Genomic DNA, 19,466 nt, shown 5'->3' on the forward strand with positions numbered 1-19,466 from the left:
TGTGAGCTTCATTTCCAATGCGAAAAAAAAAATTCCCTGGCATCTTGACTATGGTTAATAATTTACAGTTCATTTCTTCGGCAGAGTTGTTAATCAATACATACAAAAGTCGATGTATGTATGATTGTATGTTTATATGCTTGTATGTTTGTCTATTTGTATGTTTATATGTCTGTATGTATGTATGTACAGTCATGACTCGCTGGTTGGGGGCTTAATAGTTGGGTGACTTTTTAGTTGGGGCCCCGTTAGTTGAGCTGTCAGTCAACTAAAAAGTACCTGGATGTCATAATTCAATGTCAAACTGAAAATGACAACCAATCTGTAATTCCGAGGGGCGAGCTAATGAGTTTTTGGTTTCTTAAACTTTACTGATAATCGAAAAAAATTCTATTTCATATTTCTTCAAAAAAAAAAAAGAATATGAACAATTACTTCGAAACAAATGCAAAACATCGGTAATCTTTATTTTGTCGATCATTGAAAGCGTTTTGTGCTTGCTTTTGGTCCGGGTGGTTTCATAAACATCTATATTTTCACTTCACCGACTAAAAATGGGTGAAAATAATTATTTCTCGCATTGGCCATATATGTATCTTGCAAAACGTATCAGTTTTGATCTAAATGTGAAACAAATTGAAAAATTTTCCTTTTTGCTTCCAACCTAAACATGATTTAAAAAAAAACAATGCGCATGCCCCTTTAATCCATCTTTGTTGATACCGATGAGGAAAGTCGAATATTGACTATTTTCTCAATTGAAAAAACATTTAAACAGTTACGTGTTGAGCATAATTTTAGTTCAGCTATCATTACCATTATTAAGCAACAATTCAGCAAGCTTGCTTGTTTGTGACTTGCAATTGTTAGTTGGGTATGCAGTATGGGTATCTATCGATCGGGCTTCATGAGTAGAAGTCAAAATCGATATTTGACCCCATTTCGGAATCAAAGATGGCGGACCATATCCAAGATGGCGGCCATGGAATGGTAGTTTGAGCTACGATACCCTGCAATATGGGTATCTATCGATCGGGCATAATGAGGAGATGTAAAAAATCGATATATAACACCATTTTGAAATCCAAGATGACGGCCACGGAATGGTAGTTTGAGTTATGATACTATGCAGTATGGGTATCTATCGATCGGACTTCATGAGTAGAAGTCAAAAAACGATATTTCGGCACCTACATTTCAAAAGGGCGTAACTGCATTTGGAAGTAATACCTTCTTTCAAAGCTGTAGGTCGTACTGCCTCCCTTACACTCAAACCACCGTGGTTGTCGGAAAGAGGAGAGTTTTTCCCATCTGGTACTTGTTGTGAAAAACATGGAAATCATAACACATGATCCACAGCTTTAAAAGAAGGTGATGATTCCAAAAGCAGTTACGCCCTTTTGAAATGTTGGTGTCGATTTGACTCTATTTCGAAATCCAAGATGGTGGCCTCAGAATGAGAATTTGAGCTATGAAACCATGCAATGTGGGTATCTATCGATCGGGCTTCATGAGTAGAACTCAAAAATGAATATCCGACGCCATTTTGAAACCCAAGATGGCGGACCTTACCTAAGATGGTGGCCACGGAATTGGTAGTTTGAGCTATAATCTCATGCAATATGGGTATCTACCGGTCGGGCTTTATGAGACACAAGGTAGAGGGTCATGGTAGATGGTAGGGTAGCGGTTAGGATAAAGGGTGGAGCAGACGGTCGGGTAGAGGGTTTGGGTGAAGGATAGAGTAGAGGGAGTGGAGTAGAAGTTTAGGGTAGAGGATAAGGTGGACGGTAGGGAGAAGGGTAGAATAGAGAGCAGGTTTGAGGGTAGGAAAAATGTTAGGGTAGAGTAGGGTAGACGGTACGATTAAGCACAATATAGACTAGAGGGTACGGTAAAGGATAGGGCAGTGTTTGTGGTAGAAGATAGTTAAGAGGGTAGGGCAGATAGTAGGGTTGAAGGTTATGATAGAGCGTAGGATAGAGGGTTGGAATAGAGGGCAAAGAAGACAGTAAGGTAGAAGCTAGAGAGTAGTGTGAAGAATTGAGATGAGATTAGATGAGCTGAGGTTCTTTTTTGAGATACCTTCAGGAATTCTTTTCAGGATTTCTTCAGGCATTCCTTTCGAGAATCTTCCCAGGTTTATTCCCGGGATTCCTTCAGATATTGCTTCCGAGATTGCTGAATGGATAGCTCCGGAGTTCTCTTCGGGGATTTTTGCAGGGGTTGCTTTGGAAAATCCTGAAAGGATTCTGTTAGTTGTTCTTTTCTGCATTTTTTCAGGGATTTGTGCTGGAATTCCTTCAAAGATTCCTTATGAAAAAATATATGTTTCTACCGAGATTGTTTTCAGGCAATCCTAGATCATAGAGACATCTTCTATGGCTCTTGCAGGAATGCCTACTCAGCTTCTGGCCGGCATGCCTGTCATGATCTCTCTAAGGATTCCATCAGGTATTCTTTACGGGATTCCTTCAGGAATAATTTCAGGGATTTCTGCTTTGGAAAATCATGAAAGGATTCTATCAGAAATTTTACCCAGCATTCTCTCATTTTTTTAGTATACTTTTTAAAGTGATCTGTCGAAACATATTCAGAGAATCCTAATGGAATTCTTTCCATGAGCTGTGATCCTCGCTCGGGATTTATACAGCAATTCCTCCCGGGATTTCTTCTGTGACTATTTCAGGGATTCCCACCAAGCTTTCAGTTGAGATTCCCTCAGAATCAGATATGCCTCTCAGAATTTCTTCTATAAATCCTCCCGGGATTCCTTCGGGGATTTCATATTATTTTTTCGATATAACTTTGATAGTGCCCACAATAACATCATAAAGCCCACATATTGTTCACGAATAAGCATGAGAAGTCCCAAAAAAATGACCACGTGGTTTATGGACAGCCCCTAAGTCATTTTTCTATTCTTTTTGAGTGGTTATTATCTCTCTCACTTGTTTAGAGCTGTATTGGGGACTACGAAGGTTGATGAGCCGGGAAACACTCTTTCTTCCTACGGGGTTTCTTATGGTAGTATGAGTGAAAAAAAAGCAAAAAATCTTCTCTCCTTCACTTTCCCACTGAAAACCGCAAACAAAATCATCACCTTCGTAGTCCCCAATAAGGCAATCCATGAGACAGATGCGATCAGCTGATTTTCCTTGTTTACCATGTATTTTTGACATTCGTCGATCGGGGTGACAGTTGAACACAAAGGAATTTGTTAAGCACCGAGAACACTCGACGAAAATTTGGTAAGCTGTACGTACACTGTGTTTACAATTTCAGCTGTCACCCCCATCGCGATATGTCCTCATCAACCCGGGAGCTACTTGACAGCTGCCGAACAACGTCAGCGTACCTAAAAATTTTGGTCCGGGTGGTACTGTCAGATTCAAAGCGGCAAGCGCTACTTTTGAAAAGGACAAAAACTGACAATAACAAACCGCACAAAAAATATTAAAACATTAAACAGAAACCTTAATTTGTTGTTTCCGCTTTTTTGTGGTAGATAAATACAAATTAAGTGCGGCATGATGAATTTTGTTTACTAGAAGCGAAAATTATATATATATAAAACGGGTAAAGGCAAAACAGTCGGCATTCATAAAATTGATAAGAAACTCATGTTTTCTTCTAGTGCGGTTATTAAGCACCAGTTAGTAATAAATAAGGTTACTTATGCTAATATTTTACAGCTACATATCTGGTGGCAAAGCCAAAATGGAAGTTAAAAATAATCATTGTTGATGTTTTTTCGAGTTTGGTCTAGCATGCGCAGTCACCAATTAATATGGAAGACCGTTTAAACATGTGCTTTTATTACAATTCTTACAACAAATAAAATAGAAAAATCAAAATAATTTCAATTTAATGAACATTAGTTATTGCGCTTCTGTTGAATACGTCCTTTTGATACGAAACGCTAGCCTCTTGTTGGCTTCCACTCACCACGAAACAAAAAGATGTTTTCGCATGGACAAAAATTGTTGCGTCAGTGAAGGATGGACCCGTTGTTTACGAACAGTAGCGGCATCTGCGATTTGCAAGTAGGTACGCGAAACTGAGCTCATCTGTCAAGTTACGGAGGGGTTGGTCCTCATGGATTGCCTTAGGGGCTGTCCATAAACCACGTGGTCATGGGGGGGGTTCGGCCAATGACCATTTTGTATGGACAAATTAAAAATTTTGTATGGACAAATGACCACGCGGGGGGGGGGGGGGGGGGTTTTGAAAAGTCCCAAAAAAAATGACCACGTGGTTTATGGACAGCCCCTTATTGTATCTATACGGATCAGAATATAACTATAGCGTATAGCGTATAGAAGTTGGGCAGAAATAGAACTTGAGAAAATTATCAGACATTGAGGAATTTTTTGGAACTACACCATAGACTTCCATTTTTTCATCAAATCATGCTTATTTTAATGGAACTTAACCTTTGATAACAAATTTATTTGGAGATTAAAATTGTGAGACACCTTGGGCGTTAACGGGTTAACACTTTAAACACTCAATTCAAATCTCTCTATAAAGAATGATTTTTTTTTTTATCTGTATTAACGAGATTTTTAGCCCTAGGCTAGCTAGTTCATCTCGGGACCCACGTTTTACTTCCCTTCCGAAGGAAGAACTCACATTTTGCGAGATTGTCGGGAGTGGGATTCGATCGCAGGTCCTCAGCGTGATAGTCAAGTGTTTAACCATCACACCAGATCCGCTCCAAAGAATGAAATTGACGAATAGGACATTTATGCTTTTATTACGGATTGTTAAACAAATAAGCTTTATATAATTGCAGCTTGAAGTCATCATGAGACTAAAATTATTCTTGTCACACACCTTTACTCATTAGTTTAAGTAAATCGAAGCTTTAACAAAAAAAAGTTCAACAACTATATAATAATCATTTTAAAACACATATTCTTACGAATGTATTTTCTCTAAATAAACTGATAAGCATTGATAATTGATTTGAAAAAAAAAAAGTTAAAGAAAATTATTCCGTTTTTGTCAACTGAAACTTGCGGCCAATGTTGATGAAAACGGAACCTACCTAGGTACACCAATTGGGTTTTTAAATTTTGAAAAATGTATTGATTTTTTGATTTTATACGAAAGAGCACCTTTTTCTGAGCCACTATTTTTTTTCAGATTTTTAGAACTTCATTTTGGTATGTACCTAAATTCAATTTCAAAGAGATTTTTTGAAATCACCTTTTGACAGCTGGGCAACTGTTTGACAACACTCCGCCCAGTGCAAAATCCGACGAGGGGTGATTCATCAAATCGCTCCCATACAAACTTCAAATTGATTTTTAAATAGGTTCCCGGGCACCAAAATTCATGAAAATTTGGATTTCGGCTCAATTTGGCATGCAGATTCAGAATATCGAATTATCTCAACACCGTTAAAGAAGCCAATTGTACTGATATCCAAATGAATAAGTGCTGGGACACTCCACTTATTCTCAAAGCGCAATTTAAGCAGCTCATAGATTTTTGATCAATAACATTCAGCTGTGAAGGGAAAGGAATGTTAGAGTGTACTGGTTGTTGCTACTAAAGACCGTGAGCACTTCTGCGTCTCCACAACCCGCACGGACTGGGGTATTTGTTAGACAGAAAGGATGGGAGATCTGGGAGTCACCGTTCGGTCGGTGATGCGATCCATGGATATATTTATAGTGTTCGTAAAGTGATGATTGTGTGGTGAGAAATACTATTGGAGGTCAAGGGCACAGTTCGCTTTAATTGCATAACTTGTAGGCGTTATATACAAACTGGTGCTGTGGAAGTTGAAAGGAAGGGTAAAGACTTCTTCAATTCGTTTACATGAGGTTGTATATGTAGAGGAGAGAAAGAAAAAGTTGTTGGAAAGTAGGAGGAAAGGGACGGGCCAGGGATTGAACCCATGACCTCCTGCATATGAATCAGAAGCGGTAACCACTAGACCAAATGGGGGTTGTTATGTATCTTCACCATAAAAATTATCCAAATCCAAATATTCTGGAGCAAATGCAATTCAGGCCAAACATATCTAATGGTCCTATCTGCAGAAGAGAGGCTCTATTTGGTTTCCCTCTCTTTCGTTAGTATCTCAGCTGTTTATTTGAATTATGATTGTCTCCTTGCATAGAACGATGATTAAAGCAATCGTCTTTTGATTTTACTGCAAAAGTAGTTGAAAAGTGTGAAAAATTGCAATAATTGAAAGAGAAAGAGAAAGTAAACAAAGAGAGCCTCTCAAATACAGATAGGACCTATTGAAATGTTTGGCCTGAATTCAATTCAATTTATGGTGATTTTATTATTGAAATCAATTTCGCATCATTGATTTTCTTTTTGGTCAATAACTCGACCGACAATTTATTTCCAGTTATTTAAATATTTTTATTTTTCTTGATACTAGTCCTGCACCGAAAAACATCGACAGGCCATCCAAACACTGATCGTATTTTCCGAAAAAAAATAAATCCAAGGAGAACAGCGATAGCGATGAAAAGAAATCGATCATTGTAGATACGCCTGTATGATACTAAACGCGAGAAGTGAATTTATTTGAATTTCATAACCCCAACATGTAGGCTGCCTATCATTGCCTATATTTTGGCGGTTTATAGCCTGCAAAGTATGCAACCAGCAATAGACTTGCACGCAGCCGTGCTACGAATTGAAAATTGTGACCAATTCCACACCTCCATGTTTGGTTACAAACACTTACAAAGCGTTTCATCGCACGCTAAGCTTACTCTGCACAGAGATTGTCCTACAGTTCTAAATAATTATAAAAGTTATAAAAACTTTGCCTTTCGCTCAAACGCGTATAAAACGTATAAAATAACAATTATTGTCCATGTGATTTGACCTATGTGTTAGAAATAAGATTATATGAAAATTTGGGCGACACATCGACAGGCGACACGCAGAATTTATTATCACAAGATCACAAGCAACCCGAACCAATGAGAGTCTAATAGAGGTGTGGAAAAGATACTTTGTGTGCGTGAGATCCGTGTTTGGTGCAAAACATGTCACTACTACAAGCAAAGCGAGCTCCCATAAGAACGCGTGTCAAATAGTGACGTCACTATTTGTGTTTACATTTTTCTTTGCTTACTAATACATAGCCATCTCTTCTTCTTCCCCAATGAGAGTATATTACAGGTGGGGAAGAAGAAGAGATGGCTATGTATTAGTAAGCAAAGAAAAATGTAAACACAAATAGTGACGTCACTATTTGACACGCGTTCTTATTGAGTTGTCCAAAAATTGTCTCACGAAACCTAATGCAAGCCTATCCATATACGTGAGAACAAAAGATGTTTACAAAGTTCTTACAGATAGATTAACACGGGAAATCTGAACACAAACCACTACCACACAGGAATTTGGATTGGTCAATGGGAGCTCGCTTTGCTTGTAGTAGTGACATGTTTTGCACCAAACACGGATCTCACGCACACAAAGTATCTTTTCCACACCTCTATTAGACTCTCATTGCTTCTTCCCCACCTGTAATATACTCTCATTGAACCCGAACCCATTCTGTGTGTGTAGAAAGTTTATCGTGACAAGGAAAACAAGATGCCGAAGTGTCAACAAAAGTGCAACAAAAACGGTTGATTTTCTATTTTGTTCCGGTTTTTGCACAATTTGTTAGTAGATTTATACAAAATAAACCAACTAAATAGTAACTTAATGCATCAATCATGGAGATCTGCCGACTGTGCGCTACCGTGGTCGCTGAAAGTACGTCGATATTCGCGGAACGGCATGGAAGCAGTCTCGCCGAAATGGTTCGATTCGTATCGGCTGTTCAGGTAAGACTTGTAGGCTTGTAGAACATTTCTACGAAAAATCAGGATTTGCAATTAAAACTTGTGCAACTCAACTTTCAGATTGATGAAACGGATGCACTGAGTTGTCTCGTATGTGCAGATTGCGTAGAGCTAACAATCGATGCATTCCACTACGTGCAACGAGTACGACAGGTTGATGAGAGACTGCGGTCATCCCTTGCGGACCCGGATGTACCCAAACATGTAGCATCTGCGGATCCTTCAGATGCAAATGCGCACAACATATCATCCGCAACTAGTGATGTCAATAAAATTGAGTACGAACCACTAACCGAGCCGGTGCAGAATGATGATCAATTTGACATAGAGGAAATATCGATCGAATATTTGGAAGATGAGCCGGCAGCTGCATCGAAACAGATCATAAGCCTGTTGATCGAATCGGTCAATGAAGCGGGATCGGAGAAATGGGTCAAAATCAGACGGGAATCGCTTTGTGCAGGTGAGTAATTGTCTTTCACGTAAAATCTCACCAACCTAGTAGAAACATATCTTAACTTCACAAACCTCCTTAAGCCAAATTGAATTCCATTAGCTTGATTTTTGAACAAATTAAATATGTATAAATTTTCTGATTATGCAAGCTGACATTTCCGTTCCATTTGAATGAGAGCCCCTTTTTCCTGATGGGAAAAGGTCTCACACCACCGTGAAAACATACCTTCCCTTCTCACAAACCTCAACTTGCCAAGTTTAGATCCGTTGGCTTAACTCTTTTTGAAGTTTTACAAAAAATCCTGTTCTATTTGTATGGGAGCTCAACCTTCCAGAGGAGGAACCTATCTCAAACCATTTATCTTGAAAATCTTTCCCAGTCCCAAAAACTCCCGCATGCAAATATTCACGTCGATCGGTTTAGTAGTATTCAAGTTTAAAAGATACAAACAGTCAGACAGAGATAAATTCATTTTTATAGATTGTCAAAGAACACTTCCAGGTAATATCTGTAGAAACGCTTTTAGCGCTTAGCAGTAACTAAGCTAAGACGCAGGCTCTGTTCTTATTAGGGCGTTTATTAATTTGGTCGAGAGACTCGACCCAAACACTAAAACAACATAAACCCTGATTTTTATGAGCATATTTTCCGATAGTTGTACTTCCTGAGCTTGGATTATATCTTCCAGGAAGCTTTGATTTCAAGCATGTGCCCGATGTGCTTTGCAGTAATGATTGGACTAGCTGAATGTATCAGCAATGGCAATCAGTTCTGTAAAAATCAGATATTTAAGTCATCTGATATAGTTATACTGATCATGCTGCTGCATAGTAGGTATATCGAACATTTGTCGAAGTCATTTATGTGACGGGAAAATATAATTTCAAGTTAGTGAGAATATTACAAACTGAGGGAGGGTCAGACCCCTAAATGGGCAATGTGGGTTAGTGTGTGGGAATGTTTGTAATATTCTCCGAGGCTTTCAAAATCCATCAGGGCGCGGCCACGGGTTGCGGATAGGGGAAAAGGGAGATTTTTCGCTGTTCCGTATACGGAAGAATTAGATCCTTATGTAATGTTACGCTAGATTTTTTCTGTTTCCCATTGCCCGCATATCCCGCCATGTTAATGCTTCGCGTGTGTAGACTCGCTACCGCGCGCCCCATTCATGCCCGCGTATGAATGAGGCTGTGTAGAGGGAGAAAGATGAATGAAAAAAGGTACAGTTCTGAAGGAAGAGCCGACAAGCACAGACGTGTTGAAGAAACTATGTTATTTGCGTTAATTAGTTTTAAATAAATAGTTGTTAAGTGCAAACACAGTGTTCCTAATTCCCAGTAACCCAGTCCTAGTTCCGAAGAAGTGTCCTCCTAGAAGGCCGTAAAGTGTATCGGCCACAAGACGAAGCGTCCAGCGAGGGATCCTTACCCTCTAGCTTCGAGTCCTCCTCCGAAAAGTGTTACAGTCCACTTTGCTCGTTCCCCCGGACGGAACATTGGTCCTACGACCCGGATACGTGGTCCGGTAGTGAAAAGTGTGTTACCCTCCCCGGACTGAGTTACTGGTGAAATCCCAAAGACAGACTCTAAGTAGTGAAAAGTGAATCCGGTGCGATACCGGAAGTGTGAAAGTGCTCGAAAGATGTCGCTACTGCACAGCCCGAAAGCCACTCGCTCGGGAAAGCTGCATGGTGGCACAGACAAAGAAGAAAACGAAGAGGAAAACAACCAACAGCGCTCGGCCGGAGCGATGGATGCTCTGAGCCGGAAGATTAGTGTCCTGAGTCGCCAGCGCAAGAAGGCGGCTGATAAGATCAAGCGGATCGGAGGAATTGTGATCGACGACGACGCCGACGTATCCGTGCCGAAATTGAAAGTGTACATGAAGAATGTCGACGCAGCTTACAGTGAGTTTAATGGTTTCCACAATCAACTCGCTGAGATCATCCCGGATGAAGAGATGGAGGAGCACGACCAAGTGTACATCGAGTTCGAGAAGGACTACCACGAAGTGTCATCGTACATCGAAGAGATGCAGATGGACGCGGCGAAGAACGAAGCTCCTGAAATCAAGCCCCAAGTCATCGTCCAGCAGCAACCGCTGAAGGCACCGATACCGACATTCGACGGCCGATACGAGAATTGGCCAAAATTCAAGGCGATGTTCCTCGACGTAATGGCTAAGTCCAATGATACTGACATCAAGTTATATCACTTGGACAAAGCTCTCGTCGGAACAGCAGCAGGCATCCTCGACGCCAGGACGATGAACGAGAACAACTACGCTCACGCGTGGAACATTCTCACGGAACGATTCGAAAATCCCCGTGTCATCATCAACACCCACATCCGTGGCCTTCTGTCTCTGAAGAAAATGACGAAGGAATCTCACCGTGAGCTGCGACAGTTGGTTGATGATTGCTCCAGGCACATCGAGAGCCTCCGTTACCTGAAACAGGACCTCCTCGGTGTGTCAGAACTGATCGTGGTGCATCTACTTGCGTCAGCCCTCGATCCCGTTACTCGGAAGCAGTGGGAAGCAACCATCGTTCGAGGAACGCTTCCGAAGTACGAAGACATGATGAAGTTCCTGAAGCAACAGTGTGACATCCTGGAGAATTGCGAAACGTCAGCTCAAGTCCCCACTCCTCGTGCGGAAAGATCGAACGTAAAGGCCGCAGATCCATCGAAGCCAAGTCCGAAGTCCAATACGAAGATCCTTGCTGCTTCTACTAGCGGCGGCAGTGCTTCAAGCGAGACATGTGACTTCTGCGGTGAGTTCCACAAAAACTTCCAGTGTGAGCAGCTGCAATCCATGACCGTACCCCAGCGGGTCGAGAAAGCACGTTCCATGGGCATGTGCTTCAATTGCCTGAGGAAGGGCCACCGGCTGAAGGATTGTCCATCCGATCGAAAGTGTTTGAAGTGTCGCCAGCGTCATCATACACAACTCCATGACGAGACCAAGTTCAAGCCCAACCAACCCGAAAGCAGGACTGCCGAAGAACCCGTTCCGTCGGATCCCGCTCCGAAGCCTGTGATGAAGGAAGCTCAAGCCAGCAGTTCCAGTGCCCCCACACCGCAAGGCGCACACAACGTGACGTCGTCGTGTTCGCTTCAGGCAGCACCGATCAAGAAAACCGTTCTCCTCCTGACGGCAGTGGTACACGTTTTCGATGCTCAAGGTAAGCCTCACTGTTGTCGGGTTCTGCTAGACTGCGGGTCCCAAATACACCTGATTACGAAGGAGATGGCCGAACGCATCGGCGCAAAGATTTCATCGGCGAATGTGAAGATTTCCGGTGTCAACAATCGTACAACCACCAGCATGGAGAAAGCCACCGTCAAGTTCCGGTCCCGTTATAGTGACTACCGCGCCACGGTAGAGTGCGTCGTGACCCCGGCGGTGACCGGCAGAATTCCAAGCTCCCACATCGACGTGACCGATTGGTGCATTCCTCCCGGGTTTCAATTGGCCGATCCTGAATTCAACGTCCCTCAAGAAATCGATATGCTGATCGGTAATGAGCTGTTCTTCAAGATCATCCGGTCCGGTCAGTATCGGCTGGCAGAGCACCTACCAGAGCTACGTGATACTCATCTCGGGTGGGTATTTACCGGTGAGCTGGAAGAAGCGTGTCAGCAAGGTCCATCGTATTCCCACACGATCACCGTCGAGAACGTGTATGAAGCCCTGCAACGATTCTGGACCGTCGAAGAAGTTGCCGATCAAGAACCCATCTCATCTGAAGAAGTAGAGTGTGAGAAGCATTTCCGCTACACACATGAACGCACCGACGAAGGAAGATTCGTTGTGCAACTCCCACTGAAGGAAAACGCCTCCCAGCTGAGTGACTGCAGGTCGGTCGCTTTGAAAAGATTCCACCTCCTAGAACAACGTCTCGTTCGGAATCCGTGTCTCCGAGAGCAGTACTTGCAGTTCATCAAGGAGTATGAGCAGCTCGGCCACTGCAAGCAAATTGACGAAAGCAGAGATCCTTCCAACGTCAAAAAATGCTACCTGCCACACCATGCTGTTATCCGTCCAAACAGCTCGACGACGAAGTGTCGAGTTGTATTCGATGCATCCGCCAAGCCGTCGCAGAATGCCCTCTCCCTGAACGATGTCCTCAAGGTAGGTGGTACTGTCCAATCCGACATTCTTGATATTGTCCTGCGTTTTCGAAAGCACAAATATGCTTTCACGGCTGACATAAGTAAAATGTATCGCCAAATCGTGGTTGCTGCGATGCATCAGCCACTCCAACGCATTTTCTGGAGAGATAGTCCCGAGCAGCCTCTGAAAGTATATCAGTTGACCACCGTGACCTACGGTACAGCGAGTGCTCCTTTCCTTGCAACTCGCTGCTTAGTTCAGTTGGCTGAAGATGGTCATTCCGAATACCCCCTGGGAGCATCTACCGTTAAGGAAGATTTTTACGTCGACGACGTGTTGTCTGGCGACGATACGTTGGAAGCAGCGATTGAACGACAGAAGCAGGTGAAGGAATTGCTTGCTGGTGCTGGTTTCCCCATCCATAAGTGGTGTTCTAACTCTGACCTGATGTTGGAGAACATTCCAGAAAGCGAGCGTGAAAGTCCCAAGGCGCTCGAAGAACAAGGTATCAACACGATCATTAAAGTGCTTGGTATTTTGTGGGACCCTCGAAGCGATGATTTCCTGTTCTCAATCAAATCTCCAAGTTTCGATGCTGAATCTGAATCCAACACAAAGCGAAGCATATTGTCCGAAATTGCTAAGCTCTATGACCCTCTCGGATTCTTGGCACCCGTGATTGTTCTGGCCAAGTTACTTATGCAACAGCTGTGGCGTAGCAAGGTGGGCTGGGACGAGCCTGTCGAAGTAGAAATAGCTGAACAGTGGGCACAGTTGAAGGCGTCACTCGAAGCAACAAACAGGATGCGCATCCCAAGGCGTGTTCTAATTGACGGAGCAGTGTGCTACGAGCTTCATGGGTTTGCTGATGCTTCGATGTCTGCCTATGGAGCGTGTGTCTTCATTCGAAGCGTATTGGACGAGTCGGCGCAGTTACAACTCTTGTGCAGCAAGTCGAAAGTGGCACCTTTGAAGGCGATTACGATTCCGCGACTGGAATTGTGCGCTGCACTTTTGCTGGCGCGACTGGTGAATAAGGTGCTGCAATCAATCCAAATGCCGTTTCATCGTGTGGTGCTCTGGTCGGACAGCCAAATTGTTCTGGCCTGGTTGCGCAAATCCCCTGATCAGCTTCAAGTGTTCGTGCGCAATCGTGTGGCTGCAATCCGAGAAGAAACATCGGATTTCGAGTGGATGTACGTCCGGTCGGAGTTCAATCCGGCTGATATAGTGTCGCGTGGACAGATGCCCAACGAATTAGTGAAGAATGAGATGTGGTGGTATGGACCAGACTTTTTGAGTGCAGTGAACTTTAAAAACAAGCCACCCGAAGAGATCAGTGAAGAAGACATTCCGGAGCTGCGTGCAACTCCAACAGTGCTACCTGCAATTGAAAAAGAAGAACAGTTGAAAGTGTTTTCAAAGTACAGCTCGTTCAGAAAGCTACAGCGAGTTATTGCGCTGGTGCTGCGTTTCGCCAGCAACTGCAAGAAGAAGGATTCAGCTTCACGAGTGCATAAGACAATTCCTACCGTGGCTGAACTTCGACTTGCAATGGACATTATTGTGAAAGTGGTTCAACGTGAAGAGTTCTACGATGAGATTGCTCGAGTCGAATCGGGTGAACGATGTAGACAACTTGGTTCGCTGGGACCCATCCTAGTGAACGGTGTTCTGAGAGTCGGCGGACGCTTAGAGCATTCCAACCTTCCATACAATGAGAAGCATCCGATCATCTTGCCGTCCAAAAGTCCCATCGTTCGCATGCTTATTCGTGCCCTGCATGAAGAGCATCTACATCTTGGACCGACTGGCTTGGTCCACGTGATTCGAAGAGATTTCTGGTTGATCAACGCTGCAGCTACTGTCCGTGGAGTAACCAGATCTTGCGTGAAGTGTTTCAAAGTCAAGCCTGTGGACACAAACCAGTTCATGGGAAACCTGCCATCCTGCCGCGTGACACCTGCGCCGCCCTTTTCCGTTACTGGCGTGGATTACGCTGGGCCGTTCCATATCAAGCAGGGCCTGCGCAAGGTGACTACCGTGAAGGGCTATGTAGCGGTGTTCGTCTGCATGGTGACTCGAGCCGTGCATCTGGAGCTGGTGTCAGACATGACGACCAGTGCATTCATCGCTGCGCTTCAGAGGTTCGTGAGTCGGCGTGGAATTGTCCATCAGCTACATTCCGACAACGGCACTAATTTTCGTGGTGCACATCACGAACTGAATCAGCTGTACCACGCGTTTCAGCAAGAGCAAGAGTCGAACCAAATCGCATCGTTTTGCACGACCAAAGGGATTGAATGGCAGTTTATTCCGGCGGATGCCCCCGAGTTTGGTGGCATATGGGAAGCTGCAGTCAAGAGTATGAAGAGCCATCTGAAGAGAGTCGTCGGGAATTCCTCTCTGAACTTCGAGCAATATGCGACCATCCTGACGGAAATTGAAGCGATCCTGAACTCCCGTCCGCTATTTGTGACATCAGCGCCGGACGGATCCGAGGTGATTACTCCTGCCCATTACCTCATCGGGCGTCCACTCACCGCTATACCAGAGCCGTCCTACGAAGATATTCAGGCAAACCGCTTGGATAAGTGGCAACATCTACAGATGCTGCGGGAGCATTTCTGGAAGGCTTGGTCCCGCGATTACCTGAGCAGCTTACAGCCTAGAAAGAAAAATCAGAAGCTTGAAGCAAACGTGATCCCTGGAATGATTGTTCTGGTGCACAACCGGAATTTGCCCCCTCTACAGTGGAAGCTGGGGGCCGTAACAAAAACCTTTCCTGGAGCCGATGGTTTGATAAGAGCCGTAGACGTGTACAGCGACAAGTCGACATTCCGTCGGCCGATCAACAAACTGTCAATCCTGCCGATAGAAGACAACAAGGCTTACTTTGGTGCATCTAAATTTTTGAAATAGACATTTCAACGCGGCGGTGAATGTTCCGTATACGGAAGAATTAGATCCTTATGTAATGTTACGCTAGATTTTTTCTGTTTCCCATTGCCCGCATATCCCGCCATGTTAATGCTTCGCGTGTGTAGACTCGCTACCGCGCGCCCCATTCATGCCCGCGTATGAATGAGGCTGTGTAGAGGGAGAAAGATGAATGAAAAAAGGTACAGTTCTGAAGGAAGAGCCGACAAGCACAGACGTGTTGAAACTATGTTATTTGCGTTAATTAGTTTTAAATAAATAGTTGTTAAGTGCAAACACAGTGTTCCTAATTCCCAGTAACCCAGTCCTAGTTCCGAAGAAGTGTCCTCCTAGAAGGCCGTAAAGTGTATCGGCCACAAGACGAAGCGTCCCGCGAGGGATCCTTACCCTCTAGCTTCGAGTCCTCCTCCGAAAAGTGTTACAGTCCACTTTGCTCGTTCCCCCGGACGGAACATTCGCATTTGTACTGTAATCAACCAATGTGATATTATCTCCTATGGTGTTGTAGTGCGAATGAATGAGACCTCATTCTATGGGAATTCGAACCTTTTAATGTCATTAATTTTAAATTTTCTATGCATTCGCAGACAAACATGAGATGAAAGAATTGCCTAATAGGAAAGTCACATCAACAAAGCTTTTACATAAATGCAAATGCTATCCATGGGGTCATGTCTAGCATTTAATATGCATGGCAATGACTGATTCTTGTCTTGTAGGGGTACTTTAAGACCCCGCGGACAATTCGATTCAAGGCTTATTTGGGAATATTTTCCTGAACTGAAGGGACATTTTTTCCGGGGTGACTAGGAGTGTAGGAGCGTCCGTTTGTTAGAATTGACAAAATAAACAATGGGGCGCTTTTTCTTTTTATGACTAACTTCTCGCGCTTAGTATCATACGGGCGTATCTACATTGACCGATTTCTCATCATCGATTCTCTCTTCGGATTATTCCGGGAAATACGACCAATATTCGGATGATCTCTCGATGTGTTTCAGTAAAGGACGACCAGAACTAGCATCTAAAACAACAAAAACAACCGAAAGTGATTTGCCGGCTAAGACTTAGTTATAAACCAAAGAAAAAATCGATGAAGATTTTCGATGAAGCGCGAGACTTGGCATTTTGTGGATTATTGTTTTTTTTTTTGGTTTTGGAGGGTATGCGAATCGTTCAGAGATTTCTAAAATCTCTCCTTGATTTCTTCAGAAAAGCTTCTGAAAATTCCTACATAAATTTTTCCAGCAATATTTTTTAGAAAATCTTTACAGATTTAATTAGAAATTCGACCAAATATACTTTCTGAAAACCATTTATAGATTGCTTAAGAAAAATTAAATCTCTTAAATCTCTTAAAAATCTTCCATTGATTTCACCTGAAATTGTTCCATGTTCACTAAATACTGCTTCATAAATGTTTGCTAGAACATCATAAATTCCTCCAGAAAATCATCAATCTCCAGTTATTGCTTCAGAAAAACTATTAGAACGTCAGCTTTCATTTCAACCAAAATTTCTCCAAAGGTTTCTTTTGACAACCTTTCCTGGATCCCTTCCTAAATTCCTCCAGGGATTTCTTCATAAAACTTTTTAAAAAATGGGGTGCTTTTTCTTTTTAGGACTTACTTCTCGCGCTTAGTATCATACGGGCGTATCTACATTGATCGATTCATCATCATCGATTCTCTCTTCGGATTATTCCGGGAAATACGACCAATATTCAGATGATCTCTTGATGTGTTTCAGTAAATGACGGCCAGAACTAGCATTTAAAACAACAAAAACAACCGAAAGTGATTTGCCGGCTAAGACTTAGTTATAAACCAAAGAGAAAATCGATGAAGATTTTCGATGAAACGCGAGACTTGGCATTTTATGGATTTTTTTTTTTTGGTTTTGAAGGGTATGCGATTCACTTTCGAGCCTTAAAATTATTTTGCAACTAAATAGCATTGATATTGTCAAGTCTGTACCAACACCCTAATCCTACACCAAAATACCCTTTTCCTATCCCATGGCGTTTGTGTGAGGGTCTGTGTCATTTGGCATAAGGCCGTTTGGCATAAGGTCACTTGGCATAAAGTCATTTGGCATAACGGTCAGTTGGCATAATGGACATTTTGCATAATAAAGAAGGGTGCATTTCGGTTATGCCAAATGTCCATTATGCCAAATAACCGTTATGCCAAATATCTTTATGCCAAGTGACCTTATGCCAAATGACTTTATGCCAAATGTCCCGCTCCCGACCCACCAAATGCTACAAAATGAAAATGAAAATATTTTACGATAGTTGTACTCATTGAACAATGTTTTAATCAACTAGGTGATGATGGCAACGATGATGATGACGATGAAATCGGCACTTCCGAAGAGGAGGATTCCGTCTATGTTGAGTCGGAACACGTGAAGCTCGAGCCCGGTGATGAGAATCGAGTCGTCCGGTGCTGTAGTCAAAAATGTCGGCTCGCTTTCAGGACACGTGACGAACTGGTAGAGCATGGATCTGTTGCTCACAGTGCAGATAGATCGAACGATAAAGTGGATAAAAATTCCTTCGAATGTGTAATATGCTTCCAAAGGTTTGAATCCCGCCAGAATCTGCTATGTCACTTGAGACGTCTGGTGCGCGATTACCGCTGTATTTTGTGCAACAGTTATTTTGACACTCCGCAAGATAGAACTATTCACATTAGAACAAATCATCGAAACTTGTCAGCGTCCAGGTATCGATTGGAAGATCAACCAGTCAAGATATGTTGTGGATGTGAGGCAAAGTTTTCGACAGCTGAAGATCTCTACCAGCACGGAATAGATCAGCACTTCAATCAGCCATCGTTTCCGGAAGTCGACTGGGGACACCAGTGTAACGTATGCTTCAAGTTTTTCAAAACGAAGATTAGCCTACGGAACCACCAGACCCTAGTGTATAAACCGAAAATCTACCCCTGTCGTATCTGCGGAAAAGCTTTCGAATGTCCGTCCAAACTGGCCAATCATGAACCGATCCATAGAACGGAGCGTAACTTTGCGTGTTCGACCTGTGGAGGCACTTTCAAAACGGCCACCGATCTCCGGGGCCACCAGCGCATCCACCAAGAGAAAAGCCTGGTGTGCAACGTTTGTGGCGCCAAATTCCACAAAAAGTCCCATCTGAAGTCGCATCTCAAAACGCACGACGATAATGCGTACCACTACCCATGTAGCTTATGTCCGAGAAAGTTCAAAGAAAAATCCAACTGGAAGAACCATCTGAAGGTTCATACGCAGGAGAAACCTTTCAAATGCCAATACTGTCAGAAGGAGTTCCGATACGCAACCGACAAGAAGCGGCACGAAATGAGCCACACCGGAAATTATCCACACAAGTGTGACGGCTGTGGAAAGGCATTCACTCGTGGCAATCTATTGCAGGCGCACATTCGTGTTTGCGGTGTGCAGCAGAAGGAGAAATAGATTCGAGGTAAGTTGAAAGCTTTGCTTATGTTTTATTTCCTCCGAAATCCCTGATGATTGCTCGAAAAAAATACGTTTTTGTCGTTCACTTACAACATGCAAAGTGCTCCTGCCGGTTGTTAAGTCACCCTGATATATATTGTATTAAGGACAAACGTCTAAACATCCGCTTCCACAGTTCATCAAAACTTCAGCCGCACAAATCTCAAGAAGCAAGCTTCACACAACAAAGCATTTCATTATTCTGCTCTTGCTCACTTGTAATAAGCTTAAAATAAGAAGATTAGGTGCGCTGGTTTTGTTTACGAAGAGATTTGTGCCCTCGAAATCGTGAGTAGGTGCCGAAGTCGGCCATTGTGGCGGCCATTTTGGGATTCTAACAAGTCTAACGAAACAATGTTATTGTTATTAACATATTAATTTCCGTCCCATGGTGGTGTAGAAGGCCGATTTGAGAAATTCCATCCTGGGCGATTGCCGGCTTTCGCCTTGACTTGTGGCCTGGTCAAATTTCAAACTCTCGACTCAATTGCCTAATAAGAGAAGAATCTATTTTTTTTTTTTTGGTTTTGTTGTTCGGCCTTGTCTGTCGTCACCCCCCTTCCGTTTGTCCTCTTCTTGTCATTGTCTACCGATAAAGTCCTTTCTTTTTGGTT

At 43.0% G+C, this 19,466-nt stretch overlaps 2 protein-coding genes across 2 annotated transcripts in view; both read left to right on the top strand.

The window, feature by feature from the left end:
- LOC134286671 (uncharacterized) overlaps positions 1–19,466 on the top strand; it is a 276,510-nt gene that overhangs the window by 68,591 nt on the left and 188,453 nt on the right. The window lies entirely within an intron of this gene.
- Positions 9,937–18,810, top strand: LOC109425067 (uncharacterized). Its single transcript, XM_062847922.1, has 2 exons — positions 9,937–15,310; positions 17,681–18,810. Exons 1-2 carry the CDS (start codon positions 9,937–9,939, stop codon positions 18,808–18,810), a joined length of 6,504 nt encoding a protein of 2,167 aa, XP_062703906.1.

Source organism: Aedes albopictus, chromosome 2, assembly GCF_035046485.1.
Source record: "Aedes albopictus strain Foshan chromosome 2, AalbF5, whole genome shotgun sequence".
Taxonomy (NCBI): domain Eukaryota; kingdom Metazoa; phylum Arthropoda; class Insecta; order Diptera; family Culicidae; genus Aedes; species Aedes albopictus.